General features: G+C 32.4%; 2 protein-coding genes across 2 annotated transcripts; both read left to right on the plus strand.

Annotated features, from left to right (window-relative positions):
• Window positions 1-1,944: 1,944 nt before the first annotated feature.
• Window positions 1,945-3,927, plus strand: LOTGIDRAFT_177907 (hypothetical protein; the record flags this gene model as incomplete). The annotated part of the gene is made up of 3 exons (XM_009049084.1): window positions 1,945-2,512; window positions 2,994-2,997; window positions 3,399-3,927. The coding sequence occupies 3 exons, from the start codon at window positions 1,945-1,947 to the stop codon at window positions 3,925-3,927; spliced, it is 1,101 nt and encodes a 366-aa protein (XP_009047332.1).
• Window positions 3,928-9,734: 5,807 nt separating this feature from the next.
• On the plus strand, window positions 9,735-12,655 carry LOTGIDRAFT_111299 (hypothetical protein; the record flags this gene model as incomplete). The annotated part of the gene is made up of 4 exons (XM_009049085.1): window positions 9,735-10,120; window positions 11,228-11,635; window positions 11,727-11,765; window positions 12,448-12,655. 4 exons carry the CDS (start codon window positions 9,735-9,737, stop codon window positions 12,653-12,655), a joined length of 1,041 nt encoding a protein of 346 aa, XP_009047333.1.
• Between the last annotated feature and the right edge of the window lie 2,866 nt (window positions 12,656-15,521).

Consider the following 15,521-nt stretch of genomic DNA (forward strand, 5'->3'; position numbering starts at 1 on the left):
GTTGGACTACATTCTAGCAGACGACACTTGGAATTCCGATTACCGCTTGGGATTATAAGGAAATTTGGCCGATAAAAAATGGTGACGTTTGGTAATAACTGAAATCCGCCATTTTGTATTTGTCAAAGTATACATTAATACATTTTACCTTGCTTGAAACTACTGGATTCATTCTACTAGCTGATATTGTACATTAAACCCATGTTTATCAAAACAAACTAATGCAGAGGTCGCGCAAGGAAATCCACGGAAATCCACGAATGATAGGTTTCCACGAAATTAGGTTACTTGACTGTAAATATAAAATACAGTGGTGTAACCTATATTCATGCATATAAGGATTCAACACTAAAATTCGACAAAATTAAAAAAGGACAATTTTTTTTTATGTCTTAGATGTTTCTTCAGATATTCTATGAAATGATTAAAATCGGTTTGTTTCACTGCAAAGTGCGTCACCTATATTTGAGTACAATTTTTGATCTATAAATAAGAAAAACAATATAAAAGAAAAACACATTGTATGGATACCCAGTGGTATAATTATCTTTTTTTAGTATTTACCTTTAATAATATATTATAACTAACGACAATTCCGTCAAAGATAAATGATTTAAATAAAAATAGTGACTGTCAAAATAAGATAAGATAAAACGTAAAAGTGATTTATTATTTAAAATACAAGAATATGGCCCACATTATTAGGAAATTTGGTCAATAAAAAATGGTGACATTTGGTAATAACTGAAATCCCCCATTCTGTATATCGTGGGTGACCGCTTTAAACCGCATATATGCCATATTTGGTCATTTTGACTTTTTGGTACCGTTCGAAAGCTCTTAAAGGCGCGGATCTTGTGATTAAAACCTCGTATTCTTAGCTTGATTGTAAATAACTCAAAAAGCACTAATTAAATAACATGTATATAAATAGTCAGATTTAAAACCTCGTAAAATATATTATTATACGAGGTTCAATGTTCCTTTTCCGAGGCTGAAAATGAAAAACCTCGTATACTGTATTATTATAAGAGTTTTTGGTTCAATAGGCCGGAGATTTCGAATTGTTATACGAGGTTTATATTTTCAAAGAATGAAAACCACGTAGAGCGGCAAAAAAATAATAAAGATTTTAACAAAATACGCGTACAAATAGTTTTTTGCGTTTTTCTCGAAAAGTAATTCCGCGTCATATATCGTTATACGAGATTTCAAGAGGTCAACCACGATATTTTAGAAATAGATAATAAATTTGACATTACTTTGAAACTCTAGGAAATCTTCTTTACAATCCCTTTCAGTAATAAAAAAACTTCTTACCTACAGTCAGTGTTTCTGACAGTCGTCCCTAGTAATTCATTTGAATATCATCAGTTCGTAAAATCTGTAAAGCTTTTTTACATTGGTAGGCACTACCATTAGCTATGTCTGTAATTAATTTAACTATCACATGTTAACTTTATTTAAGGCTACCATTTATCAGATGTGAAATGTATTAAAGATAAAATGGACAATCAACTAAGAAAGAACGAACTTAAGGAAGAAAGTTATAGTTTTGAAAATGACATAAATGAATCTATCCAGGATTTTATTAACAACAAACAAATTTCATCATTTGAATAGAAATCTTCGTCGTTCGATCAGATATTAGAAAAACTGATGCTGTATGAGGATTTATTTGAAACTGATTCAAACACCAACTCCAGTAAAAACTCTCTGGATGCTTTTCAGGAAGACCATACTTTGGATTCAGTCGATCTGGAGGTCTCAGAGAAATCCAACAATTTTCCTGATGAAGGCATAAAAGTTACCAATCTTACAACTGAAGATAATGATTATTCAGAAAGTTCTCTAATAAAAGACAGTTATTCCCCTTTGAAAGTCATACCTGACCCTAAATCTGTGAAATGAAATGAATGTGGAAAATTTGTTCTAAAGAGTTCAATGAAGGTATATGTGCAAAGTCATTCAGGAGAGAAACTCTTTCAATGTGATGTTTGTAGTAAAACATTTACAGTTAAATGTAATTTGAGAGATCATCAATTGACTCATAATTCAGTCACACCTGTCCAATGTCTAGATTGTTCTATGAGGTTTAAAACTGAAAATTTAATGCAGATGCATTCAAAAACTGTGCATTCAGAGGTCAAACCGTGTCATGTGAAATTCAAACTCAGACGCAATTTACAACTGCATATGAAGATACATACTGCAGAAAAACCTTTTAAATGTACGTCATGTGATTATGCGACTGCACATAAGAGTTGTCTCAAAATACATTTTTGGACACATACTAAAATCAAACGTTTTCATTGTGAAAAATGTGACAAATTTTTCACCCAAAAAGCAAAACTTCAGGATCATGTCAACATTCATAATAATATCCGTTCTTTCATCTGTAATCATTGTAATAAACCTTCCAATCGTAAAGACAATTTAAAAGTTCATCTAAGATCTCATTTAGGAACGAAACCTTATAAATGTGATGTGTGTAGTAAATTATTTTCATCAAGTCAAGGCCTGAATTATCACACGAAGAAACAAAATCATAAACACTCAGAAGGGGAGAATAAACTGGGGGATGAGGTGGCAATGAAGCCAAACATGATGTCAGTTCAGAGTATGACACCTTATACAACTATACAGGAGAAAAAACCTAAAATGTCTTCCTATGTAGAATCAATTGGTATATCTTGATAAATAAATTATAATATTAATATATAACAGGGCTGTTTATTATTGCTTACCCAATAAATGATATATTGTGGGTGACAAGACACTACACTAGGCTACTTTTCACTGGACATTTTAGACACAAATGTCTGGCAATTAAATCAAAATCAACAGCCCTGGTCTACATTATAACAAATAAATTATCTTAATGAATAATTGTAATTTGCATAGTAATTGAATAACATTGACCCACATTTATGTATGATATCTAATTTTATATTGTATTATTAATTAATATTGATATCCTTTTATCTTTGAAGCTATGTAAATAATTAAATGGTAGGTATCAAGTCAACTTTGTTCAGAAGTCATTGTGATTGACATCAAGACAGAGCACTAATATATGTTAAAGTTGCTAAGATTAAAGTTTGATTGTACTAGACCTTATCTTGCAATATTTCAGGAGTTAAAAGCTGATTGCTGTGTCCATTCGATAAGAAATCTGCTATGACAACCAAAAGAATCACAAGAGGCTTGAAGAGTGATGCTTTAGATGACAGTGATGATGATTTGAAGCTGGGATTCGTCGCGGCATATGACCATTTGGCAACCAGCCTCCAAACAATTGAAGAAGAAAAAGTTGAAATTACTGCACGATCTCAGAGAAGGAAAAGAAAACCCAGAAAAATCACGACTGCAGTTGGAACCGAATCTGAACAAGTTAGTTTCGCTTGCAAATTCTGTGATAAACTCTTCAAAAATAAAGGTAATTTGTGCCTACACATGCGAATACATTCAGGCTACAAACCTCATGTTTGTAGCGAATGTGGGAAACAATTCAGCAATATCGGATCCCTGCAAACTCACTTGAGAATACATACTGGTGATAAACCGTATCAATGTACAGAATGTGGTAAAAGCTTTATTCAGAAAACTGGTTTAAATCAACATCTACGAACCCATAATGGTCAACAACCGTATGAATGTCTAACTTGTTTCAAACGTTTCTCTCAAATTGGAAGTTTGAGAAGTCATGAGCGAACACACAGTGGGGAGAAGCCATTTGTTTGTATTGAATGTGGCCGAAGTTTCTCCCAAAGAGGGGCATTAACTGCTCATACTAGAACTCATACTCGAGAGAAACCTTTTACTTGTGAAGTTTGTGATAAAACCTTTACTCAGAAGGCAGGTCTAATCGCTCACCAACGCTGTCATGAAGTGAAGGAGGTCAAGGTGGATGTTGAAATGCAGTGATCAAAGTGATTTTGATCAGAAACACAGAAAAACTGTTGTTGTTGGTTTGGAAAGTTTGAACAGATTTTGATATTGACCCTTTGAACACTGTGTATCAAAGAAATAAAATGTCATATACCCTGGACTCTAAGTAACTTAAAGTTTAGAGATTAGGGTGGTTGATAGGTAACAAGTTACTATCCAACAGAAGGCACTGGCACAGCTATTTACTGGCTGTTAGGGTTAATATTGCTTTATTTATTGGTTGGTAGAGTTGAAAGGGTTAAAGGACTTATCATGGCCATATTTAAGGGATCTTAGAGAGTTTTCTTATTTTTGTATCATGGACATTATAGAATATAACTTCTATTTACACTAACAAAAAAACTTTCATATTATAGACTTTTGTTTATTGTAGATTACTGTGGGTGTTTTTTGAACTTAATACTAACTATGCTAACTTCACCTTATCTTGTATTGAACATTTATCTCTTTATTTGTGACCTTGGCCAGTGCTTTACATAGTTTTTAGGAACTTCTTCACTCTTAACACTATATTTGAATAACTTAACCAAGGGATAATCTTCTAAATAATGAATAGTTTTGTTTACAGGATAAATAAGAAAGAAAAGAAACAACTATATTTTACAGAATAGCAACTTTAAGTATCCTTTCTACCAAGCAAATAACATCATGTTAAGAACCAACGGACTGCTAAACAGATAAATGCACTGTGAACCCTGTAAGAGATGCAGGTTGACAAACTTGATCATTGAAGCCGATTGAGACATAAAGTGGAAGAGATCACATTAAATAACAGAACACAATATAATGGTAAACACATGTACTCCTGTTTTTTTTTTGTACACAATGTTTCAACAATTTGCATTGTCATAATCAAATATAATTGTCAAAATTAGCTCTATGAATTAGTTTTTAATTGTATTGTACATAATATATTTAAATAATTTTAATTATAATATATTAATATACAACAAGGCTGTTTATTATTGCTTACCCAATAAATGATAAATTGTGGGTGACAAGACACTACTCTAGGCTACTTTTCACTGGACATTTTAGACACAAATGTCTGGCAATTAAATCAAAATCAACAGCCCTGGTCTACATTATAACAAATAAATTATCTTAATGAATAATTGTAATTTGCATAGTAATTGAATAACATTGACCCACATTTATGTATGATATCTAATTTTATATTGTATTATTAATTAATATTGATATCCTTTTAAGTTCACTCACGTATTTTATATGAATATAAATTGACAGCTGTGATGTTATCAGTAGTTCAACAGATATTATTACTTTGTTTCCAAACTCTCTTGGAGTTGTCATACCCCTAAACTAAACTTTGTATACGCACATCTCAATCCACGTGTCGAGGATAACCTTGAATAAGTGATTTCATTCAAAATTTCAGTCGACCCCAACTGTAAATTGGTAGGGATAATCCAGGAATGATCAAGAGGTTGTTGGTTCCGATTTTGATCAGTATGTGAAAGTCTGATGACCTTAAATAAGTCATCTTCACTCATAATTCCACCCAACTGTAAATTGGTAGGTAAAATCCAGGAATGATCAATCTCAAGAGGTTTGACAAAGGATCAGGAATTTCCGTCTGCCTGATATACAATGTGATACTTTCAACAACAATTAGAATGTCAGTCTAATTATTTGACGTTCCTGAAGGTTTATATGCCAGTTGACATGGCTTTATTGAAATGAAATGAATGGAGTTTTACGTCAGACTTTTCAGCACCATGTGGGCTAATGAAGACGGGCAACAAAATGCAGGATGCAATGAGGGAAATTGGCCAGGACAGCGGCATCAGCCTGCTCTTTTTTGATTTTCAACTGTCAGGGGGAATCAGACATGGAAATGCGATGGTATTATCTCGGGATTGAACCCTGCCTTCAGTTATATCTATAACTCACTGAGCCAACACGACTCCCAACACGGCTCTACTGGGTTTAAACGGAAGAATAAATAATATATTGTTAGATTATGCAACACATAAATCAATAAAAAAATTCAAATGACAGTATAAATAACAATAATAATAATATCATAATTATTATATAATAATCAATAATATAATCTACATTTATCAAGGTATTTGTGCACATAAAGACAATTTGGAGCAAACATATAAATAAACAAGTATTAAAAGGGACAGGTGTGTGTTGATTTGAATGTAAATAGTCATTAAAATAATAAAATAGAAATGTACGAAAATCGCATAATTCCTTCAAGAATATCTTAACTAGGAATTTCTTTTCCCATTTCTATAGATGTCTTTTCTATATATGGCAGCATCTCAAAAAAGACGAAAAAAGACGACTCTTCTGTTTAACTTTCAAACACAGAAAATTCTAGACATCCACGAATTTGAAAGTGGTGACTTGAGAACACTATTACTGATTGACTTAGCTAAATAATTCATGTTTCTGAGACTAGGTGCGATTGGCACCTGTCCCTTGAACATATCATAAGTCTTGGGCCACAAAATTAACAATAACAGAAAAATATCCAAACTTTACAGTAATTTGATTGGTTATTATCAAAGTTTAAATATTAGCAGGCCTTAAAATTAATATTGGTGATTGACAATCACATAACCGAAACATTATATATCATTTTACAATAGGATTTAATGAAACTGTATATCAGCTAAAATATTTTATTATTGTAGTTTCAGACTTGTGTAATTTAAATTATTATTTATTATATCTTAGTATGTACCAGTATACAGTGTATATGAGATATATATATGGTTTGATTCTGTAAGTAATAACAGTTAAATGGGTTGTTAAGAGCAATTGCAGGAACCATAGACATCTGATTGTAAATTTGAATGGTGCAAATTGATGTCCCCGAATTTTAGAAAACCTCTTTACAATCCCTTAAATGGAAATTTAGTTCAATCATCTGGTAAACTGGACGACTATATAGGTGTATATTGTATATAGTATACCTGTAAAAGGCACATCACTGCATATTTATAGCTCAATCTAATCACACGTATAAAATATGTAACATATTATATTACAAGCTTATCTGATGCAAATTTCAATATTATAAGCTAAATATATGATAAGCTTTTGACCAAACCAATGCCTAATTTAGGCTGAAGAACAAAACCACTTTTATATAAACACAAATTTTCAATCTGATGAAATGTTTTGCCTGTGGTAACTCTACCTTCATTCCAGTCTAACTAAATTGTTTTGCATCTCATGTTCTTGATTATTTATATTGGGTCAATTTCTCATTTAACATGATTGACAGACGGATCTCTTCAGATCATGGATGACAAGTGTATTAAAGATGGGTTCCCTTATTTTCATTTATGAAAATGGAAATGCTAATACTTTTATGAATAGAAAGTAGAGGTGTCTAATGACTTGGAAAAATACCAGTTTGTCTCACATGCCCATAATTAATTCATAATAAGCTTAATTAGAAGAGAATTTCCAGCAGAATTCAAGTCGGTGGCCAATCAAGAAAGGTCGAAAAGTCTTTTTTTTTTGTTTATCCAGACTGTATATACATGGACATTTATAATTATTTAAAATCTCCTTTTATATGCAATAAGGACATAATGATATGATTAAGAATACATTGTATTCATTAGAAACACTAATTAATCTAATAGTTTGCTTAATTTGACTCTAAAAAACAAGGAAACCCATTTTTAAACTGCATTAAAAGCACATCTTATCAGATTATTGAAAGTTGAAATATATTTATTACTGACACAGTACAGACAAGAAAGAACACTGTTAAAGCTCTAATAGAAATAATATTAAAACAAGCATATTTATATATTATATATCACCACAAAAATGTATAGACTTATAAAAGGGATATTATTATTAAAGAAAAACTATTGATATGAACTGTGCGCATTTATGTATTGTAAATTTTTAACAGTGAGAAGATTTTGTATTGTATATTCATATATATTCTTTGATCTAAAACTAAACTAAACACCTTACATTTTTTTACAACCTATTAAATATTCAATATCACACCAAAGAAATGAATCCACAAAGAATAATGAACTTTACGTAAAGTTTTCAAATATTTTTGGCCTTAAAAAATTAACGGCAGGTTTTTTAAGTTAAAACTTTCAGATACCTTAAAAGGCATATTAATCTAGCTTAAATAACATCTGCTAATTAAAACCAGAAGTAACCTACTTCTAATCAATTAATAAAACAGAAAATATTTCAAAATAAGCAGTTAGGGGACTGGGGACCATTATTACTGACAATCTGAGAATAATGAAAAAAACAAGCATGCCAGTACCATAAATATAGTTCAAGTTCCTTGATAATTATGCATATAAATAAATTTTTCAGTTTTTCAAATTTAAAAAAAATTCTTGCACATCAAAACTGCATATTTGTGCAATACATTATTATCAAAGCACATGTCTTTTAAATTAGGTCATAATTGCGAAATGCTATAAAATCACAGATCTAGTCAGACAGCTATTACCTCACCTCTAGTAGAGAGAAGGCAGTGTTTGTTGATTAGGGTTCTTTATATATACAGGAGGACTGTAAGTGAGCGTAGCCTAGGGTAGAGATACTATTCATATTGGGTTGGTTAGGAATCATAGGGAGCTCACTATTCATACTGTACTGTACAATAGACGGGTCGTTATAACGTTGAGGAAAGGTAGGGGGTTCGAGCCATGTAAGCACGATCATGAGGAGAGAAAAGATAAGGCCTGTCTTGTGAATGTTGAATGTTGACCGAGATCTTATCAATCTAAAGCATCACACCAAGTTTTATCAAAATCAGATAAAAACTGTAGTGCTCACAAGAAATGTTGACGCAATGACGGACGGACCGACCGACGATCACAAATTGCTGTGGGCGTACGTATACAAATGTATGAAAATCGCATAATTTCTTCGAAAATACTTCAAACTAGAAATTTACTCACTATTTCTATAATGTCTATACATAGCACAGAGTATTTTAAAATGGCGAGTCGTCATTTTAACATTCAATCGCCCATAAATCTGGACACCATGGATCATTTGAAGGCTCAAATTTCGACGGTGAGCTGTGATTACTATTACTGATTGGCTTAGCTAAAAAAAATTCCCGTGTATGACACTAAAGTAGGCTATGATAGGTAAAAAAAAAAAGTGGCGCAACTGTCTCTTTAAAGCTAATGCTTTCGAGAGTCGACCTGAAGATGTCGGCTTTCACCCCCTTATTAGTAAGCCTACCTAGTTAAAGTAAAATTGACCATTAAAAAATGCATAATATTAGACTAGCAGCCTACATTATTTCAATACGATGAAGGCTTTGACTTTAGTCCACTGACTTGCTATCAAACTCGTGACCGTGTTTTATGAGACAGTCATTCATTCAATAAAAAAAAGTCACTCTCTCAGAACGTGTACTTAATCTTGAATGTCCAGTATTTCTAAATTGTGTAACGGGTTTTAATTATGTATGATAATCGAGACAACAAATAGTACATTATTCGGCCTTGACCGATAAATGAAAATGTTGGTCAAAAAGCACTGAAGTGGAATACTTTGTGGAAGGCTGGGCGAATGTTGAGGGTGAAGTTTGGTAGTTCTACAACTGAGGGCTTGGGGTAAAGTGTTTTAGGGCTAAATTGTAAAAATTTAACTACCAAACCAAAATGGCAGAGGCTTTGTTGAAAACTTCTCGTATGGAGGTCCTACGACGATGTTCAGAGAGTGACACTTCTTCATCGGATAGTGAATTCAATGGTGAAAATGCCGAAGATTTGTCGTACTCAGATTTAGAAATGTTCCCTGATTTTCTGTTACTGAGATCAAATGAACTCAGGGCATTACAATTGGACCATAATGAAATACTGTCACTACCAGATACAATTTCTAGTTTTAAAAATCTAGTAACTCTTGACATTAGTGCTAACAACATGACCCAGCTTAGTTCAGAACTTGTGAAATTACATAACCTAAAAACTTTTATAGCTAGAAATAATTGTTTTGATACAGATAGTCTTCCTAAAGATTTTGGACTTCTTCGATCTTTAGAAGTGTTACACCTTGGAGGCAATAATTTTATAGATATGCCAGCACAAATTACAGAATTACCCAGTCTGAGATGTTTGTATATGGGTGGAAATAAGATATCACATATTGGAGGCAATATTAAAGATTTTTCAAAGTAAGTATTGCCAAAAGTGAGAATGTACTAATGGAGGACACAATGTCACCAGGTGCAGAAAAAATATAAAGTATCATATCGTGGGTGATCGCTTGAAACTTTGAATAACTTTTTATAAGCTTACTTTTCGAGAAAAAAAAAAAAAAAATTTTGTATGCGTATTTTATTTTGATAAAAACATTTTTTTATTATATTTTACGACTATACATGGTTTTTCATTCTTTGAAAATATTCGTATAACAATTTGAGTTCTTGTCCAACCAATAACTCTCATTATAGTACGGTACAGTTACAAGGTTTCTTGTTTTCATCTGCAGAAAAGGAACCTCATATAATATAATATTTTACGAGGTTTTTAATCTGACTGTTTATTTACAATCAAGTTAAGAATAAGAGGTTTTGATCATAAGATCCGCGTTTTTATGAGCTTTCGAACGGTACCAAAAAGTCAAAATGACCAAATATGGCATATATATGAGGTTTCAAGCGGTCACCCATGATATGATAATGATAATAGAAGGAATATGTAAACCAGTCTAACTAATTACTAATAAAATCATTATATTTTATAATTGGTAAACATTTTTGTATAGTAATAGTCCTAGTAGTACTGTGTGTATTATTGAATAGACAGCAAGGGGACAACAAATTTTGGATTCTTGTTCGAGAGCTTTAACCATATGATGAACAAAATTGAGTAATTTTACTATTAAAGTAAAAACACCTGAACTAATTTCAACAAGATGACTGTCAATGACATAGCAAATTTTAAGTAGGGCACAAATTTGTTCATAGTTTTTAATATATAATTTCAACATTATACATTACACTATAAAACTGTAAGATTATTCCAAACAGAAAATAAGCTTATACAGTTATGCCACATTGAGTATAAGCTTATATCCACTAAATGAAAACTGGCAAAATCAGGAATATATCATTTACCTGCTATCTTGGATCTAATTATAAAGACCTTCCATAGAATGATCAAGCCAGTGAGGTATCAATGGAAAGAATGCAGAGTCTGTCAAAGGCATAGCTTTTAGCATAGATATTTTAGTTCAGTTGGTCATTTTCATGTGTTAAATGTTTTCTTTTTCTTTTCAGATTAGAAATTTTATATCTGGGTGGAAATTGTCTAGTTGAAATTCCTGCTGAAATTGGCTACCTCCAGAAATTGACAGCATTAGTGCTTTGTGACAACCAAATTCAGAGTCTTCCACCGACGCTGATACATCTACAAAGTTTGCGCTCCCTCAGTTTACATAACAATCAAATTTCAACTCTACCAACAGCTTTAGTTTCACTCAATATAGTGGAACTAAGTCTACGAAACAATCCTCTAGTCGTGAAATTTGTGCAAGATCTAGTCTACAACCCACCAACCTTGTTAGAGCTCTCAGGGCGTTGTGTTAAAGTCGAAAACCTTCCTTATTCCAAACAAGAGCTACCATCAAATTTGATGCAATATTTAGATTCAGCAAAGCACTGTGTTAACCCTAAATGCAAAGGTATGTAAATCTATACTCATGCATTCTTGTGTTGAGAAGTGTATATAGTGTTTGTTGTGTTCCTGAATAATCAGGATTGAAATCTAATATTTGAGGCATCCAACCATTATACTGGTCACACTCACAGCCCATTTGTCTTTTGGCATTGGTCCTACATATAATAGGTATAACATGATCCTGCACATCAGGGAGCCGCGGTGGCTCAGTGAGTTATATGCTACCTAGCTAACCTGAAGGTCCAGGGTTCAATCCCGACATAGGTCGAGATAATACCCTCAGATTTTTCAACCCGGTTTCCCCCCTGTCAGTGATGAGAGGGGCTGACATGGAAAGAGTGTCTAGTCATTGCAATGGGACAATAAACCGAGGCCCTATGTGCTACAGGCTGTGCATGTTAAATACCCCTTGACAGTTGCAAATTGAAAAAGAGTAGGCTAATGCAGCTGAGCTGGAAAAATTCCCCCCATTGCACCCTGCATGGCGTTGCCAGTCATCATTAGCCCACATGTTGCAGAAAAGTAGGACGTAAAACTATTCATTTCTTTTTTTTCCCCTTCCGCTCAAAAAATAAAGTGATACAGAAAGTATACTTCAAAGATCAGATAATGGTCTGCATTTCAGACATAGGTCTTCATTTCTGGACCTTACGCATCTATTTGTCAGTGTAAAATTCCAAACACCACTTACAACAAATGTAGAGTTTTTGAGAACTGGAGGACACTGGGTTGCGACACTGATAAGATTATTTTTTATCATCAAGTTCAATTTGTACTTGTTTATGTAATATCTTATGATTTGATTTTTATTATAAATAAGCTTATCTGATGTATTTATTTCAGGGGTATATTTCTCATCACATGTAGAACAAGTCAAGTTTGTTGATTTCTGTGGTAAATACAAACTACCATTACTGCAATATTTATGTTCACCTAGTTGTTCCACAGTGAATCCAGTCAGTGAAAGTGAAAGTGAAGACAGTGAAGATAGTGCTAAAGAAAGAATGAGAAGAGTTCTTCTGGGTTAAAATACACTGAATGCCAAAACATGCAAAAAATCATATAACCTCTTTATAAGTGCATTTTGTAGTCAATACTTCAATCTTATCTACGGCAGCCATTCTCGCTACACCTGACAATAACCTTGTATGGCGGATAAATCGGACTACTTTCAAATATAAATTTATGTCAGCTTAATTTTCGTCTCCATTGTTGACATCCGACTAGTCTCTGACACCCAGACTTCTGTCTACGAGGAGGATAGAATCTTCAAGGGAGATAATTAACATCTGATGAACTATATTTTGTATCACGGATGTAACTCTTAACAATTAAAGAAGATTTTCTTCCATCTACATACAAGGTTATTGTCAGGCATAGAAAGAATGGTCATCGTAGATACGATTGGTCAATACTTAAATTTTAACTCAGGCTTTATTCTCAAGAAAATTTCAATTTTCCCCATGATAATGATATATAATAGAAGTATCAGACCACTGTGATCAAAACTATTTTATGAAATCATTTTGATGCCAATTTTGGGTATTGGGATATGTTATTAATTATATTTTGTCATTATTTTGACTTATTCTTGTGATATACAGTGTGAATATAGTGATTGGAATGCTTGCCCTACATAAAGATGTCATTCCTAAAGAATCAGCCTTGCCTTAGTTAAAAATAGAACTTGTTATTATGTATCGGTAGTCTTAAATGGGCATTCTGCTTTTTTAAATCAGTTTTTGTGGTTTAGGGTGTGAAGCAACATGCCAACATGTATGGGAAGATGCCCTTTATCTTTTGTGAAAGTTTAAACTTTAAATATTGTTAAGTCACACACAGCTACAAGTCTCAACCCGAAACCGGTAAGTGTTTTGAATTTCCCAGGCTCTATTCTTACTGTACAAGATGAGATTTGATTTCCGATTGGATCACTAATTATTAATAACCAATCAGCAGCACCCTGAAAATGAAGAGTTGCTGATCTAGAGTTAAAAATATTCTGACTACACAAAAATCATGTTATGTATTTTTTGATACAGCAATTCTCAAATTTGATGTTTAAAATGGTCTCTCTGTCGCCAGGTCAAGGTATAGAAACTATATTAAGGACATCATGTAATAAGTTCAGTTTACACATTGAAATTAAAGCAGAATGCCCCTTTAAAGGGACAGTTGTGCTATTTTTTCGACCAATCATACTTTAGTCTCAGAATTTTTAAGCTAAGCCAATCAGGAATATAATTCACAGCTCACTGTCAAAATTTGAGCTTTCAAATCCATGTGTGTCCAGAATTATCTGCGTAGTCTGTGATATATAGAAAAGACACATATATTTGAAGTATTTCTCAAGGAATTATGCGATTTTCAAACATTTCTAGTATCTTTTGAAGACTATTTACATAGTTAAATAGCTTAAGGCAGCTAATTTTTTTACCTTTAAGATGGGTTCCCTTATTATCATTAATGAAAATGTCAATGCTAATACTTATATATAGAAAGTAGGGGTGTTCTAATGACTTGGAAAAATACCAGTTTGTCTCACATGTCTATAATGAATTTATAATTAGTTAAATTAGAAGAGAATTACCAACAGAATTCCAAGTGACCAATCAAGAAAGGTCAAAAAGTTTTTTTTTGTTTATCCAGACTGTACATACATGGACATTTATGATTAGTTAAAACTAAATAAATTCATTAGAAACACCAATTAATCAAATAATTTAAGAAATTGACTACATTTGGTCAAAAGGAAATGGTTTTCCTCACCTTATATTATTTTTTTTTTGTAACCCTAGTCATATTTTCACGGAATTCCTCATGAAGGCATATATATATATATCTCAACAAAGAAGGGCTATTATTAAAATTGGTCTTGAAGTGAAATGCAAGTGACAGACTGACAGTGTTATTTATTGGAATTTCAGATTGCCATAGGTATTAGGAATTCTTAATCAATATTATGTCCGGTATAACTAATAAACAACTTCGGCTCATTCCCGACTTCACAAAATCATCTTTTGCCATGGGCTAAAATAAGGTTTTATAGTACAGTCAGAGTGTTGGTTCTTAACATAAAGTCATTTGCTTGGTTTTGTCGGGTTGTGGGTTCAATTCTCGATTGGTGTGTGATAGTCCGATGACCTTGAATGAGTCATCTTTACTTACAATTCTAGTCATCCCAATTGTAAATTATATGGGTACAGAAAAATTGGGAAAGATCAATGCAAAGAGTTTGGCCAAGGGCTAGGTAATAGAATGAATCTTAAATTGTGAACCTGAGCTGTAAAACATAGTTGTTTCTTTCTTAATTTCATAATTATCAATCTAGAATTTAATAATACTGTTATTGAAGTTAGTGAAGTTCAGTTTTAATCAAATTTATCCCCACCCAGTAATTTTGAACTGGTCAAATATCTATAATAAATAATCACACCTTTCATTATATTTTGTATTGACTGTCCAGAGTTCACAAAGATAATAATGGTAATTGTATCAATATATCATAAAGATTATACATCAGTATGGTGTTGTAATTTATTGTTTTAAATGAAAATATATTTTCTGTTTATATCATGTACTTGTGTTATATCTTGCAATATATGAACTGAAAATATATTGTTCCAATTTGTTTTGATTTCATACTACGTGAAATCTAGAAAAGCTTGTCAGACTTTTAACGCTTGTAGTTTGAAAATACGGGTTGTGGTGAGAGTCCAAACTATGTTTCCCAACCACTTTCCCATCAAAGATCAAAGATAGCTTGTCAGGTTAAACGCCCATTGGCAGCTATAAAGAATGATATGTTTTAAGTGACTAAAATCGAGCTTTGATTGAAGATCTTCATAATGAATTTGTAGTTCAAAGCTTCCAATTTAGAATTTTACTAACATT

The sequence above is a fragment of the Lottia gigantea genome, assembly GCF_000327385.1.
Source record: "Lottia gigantea unplaced genomic scaffold LOTGIsca_13, whole genome shotgun sequence".
Classification (NCBI taxonomy): Eukaryota; Metazoa; Mollusca; class Gastropoda; family Lottiidae; genus Lottia; species Lottia gigantea.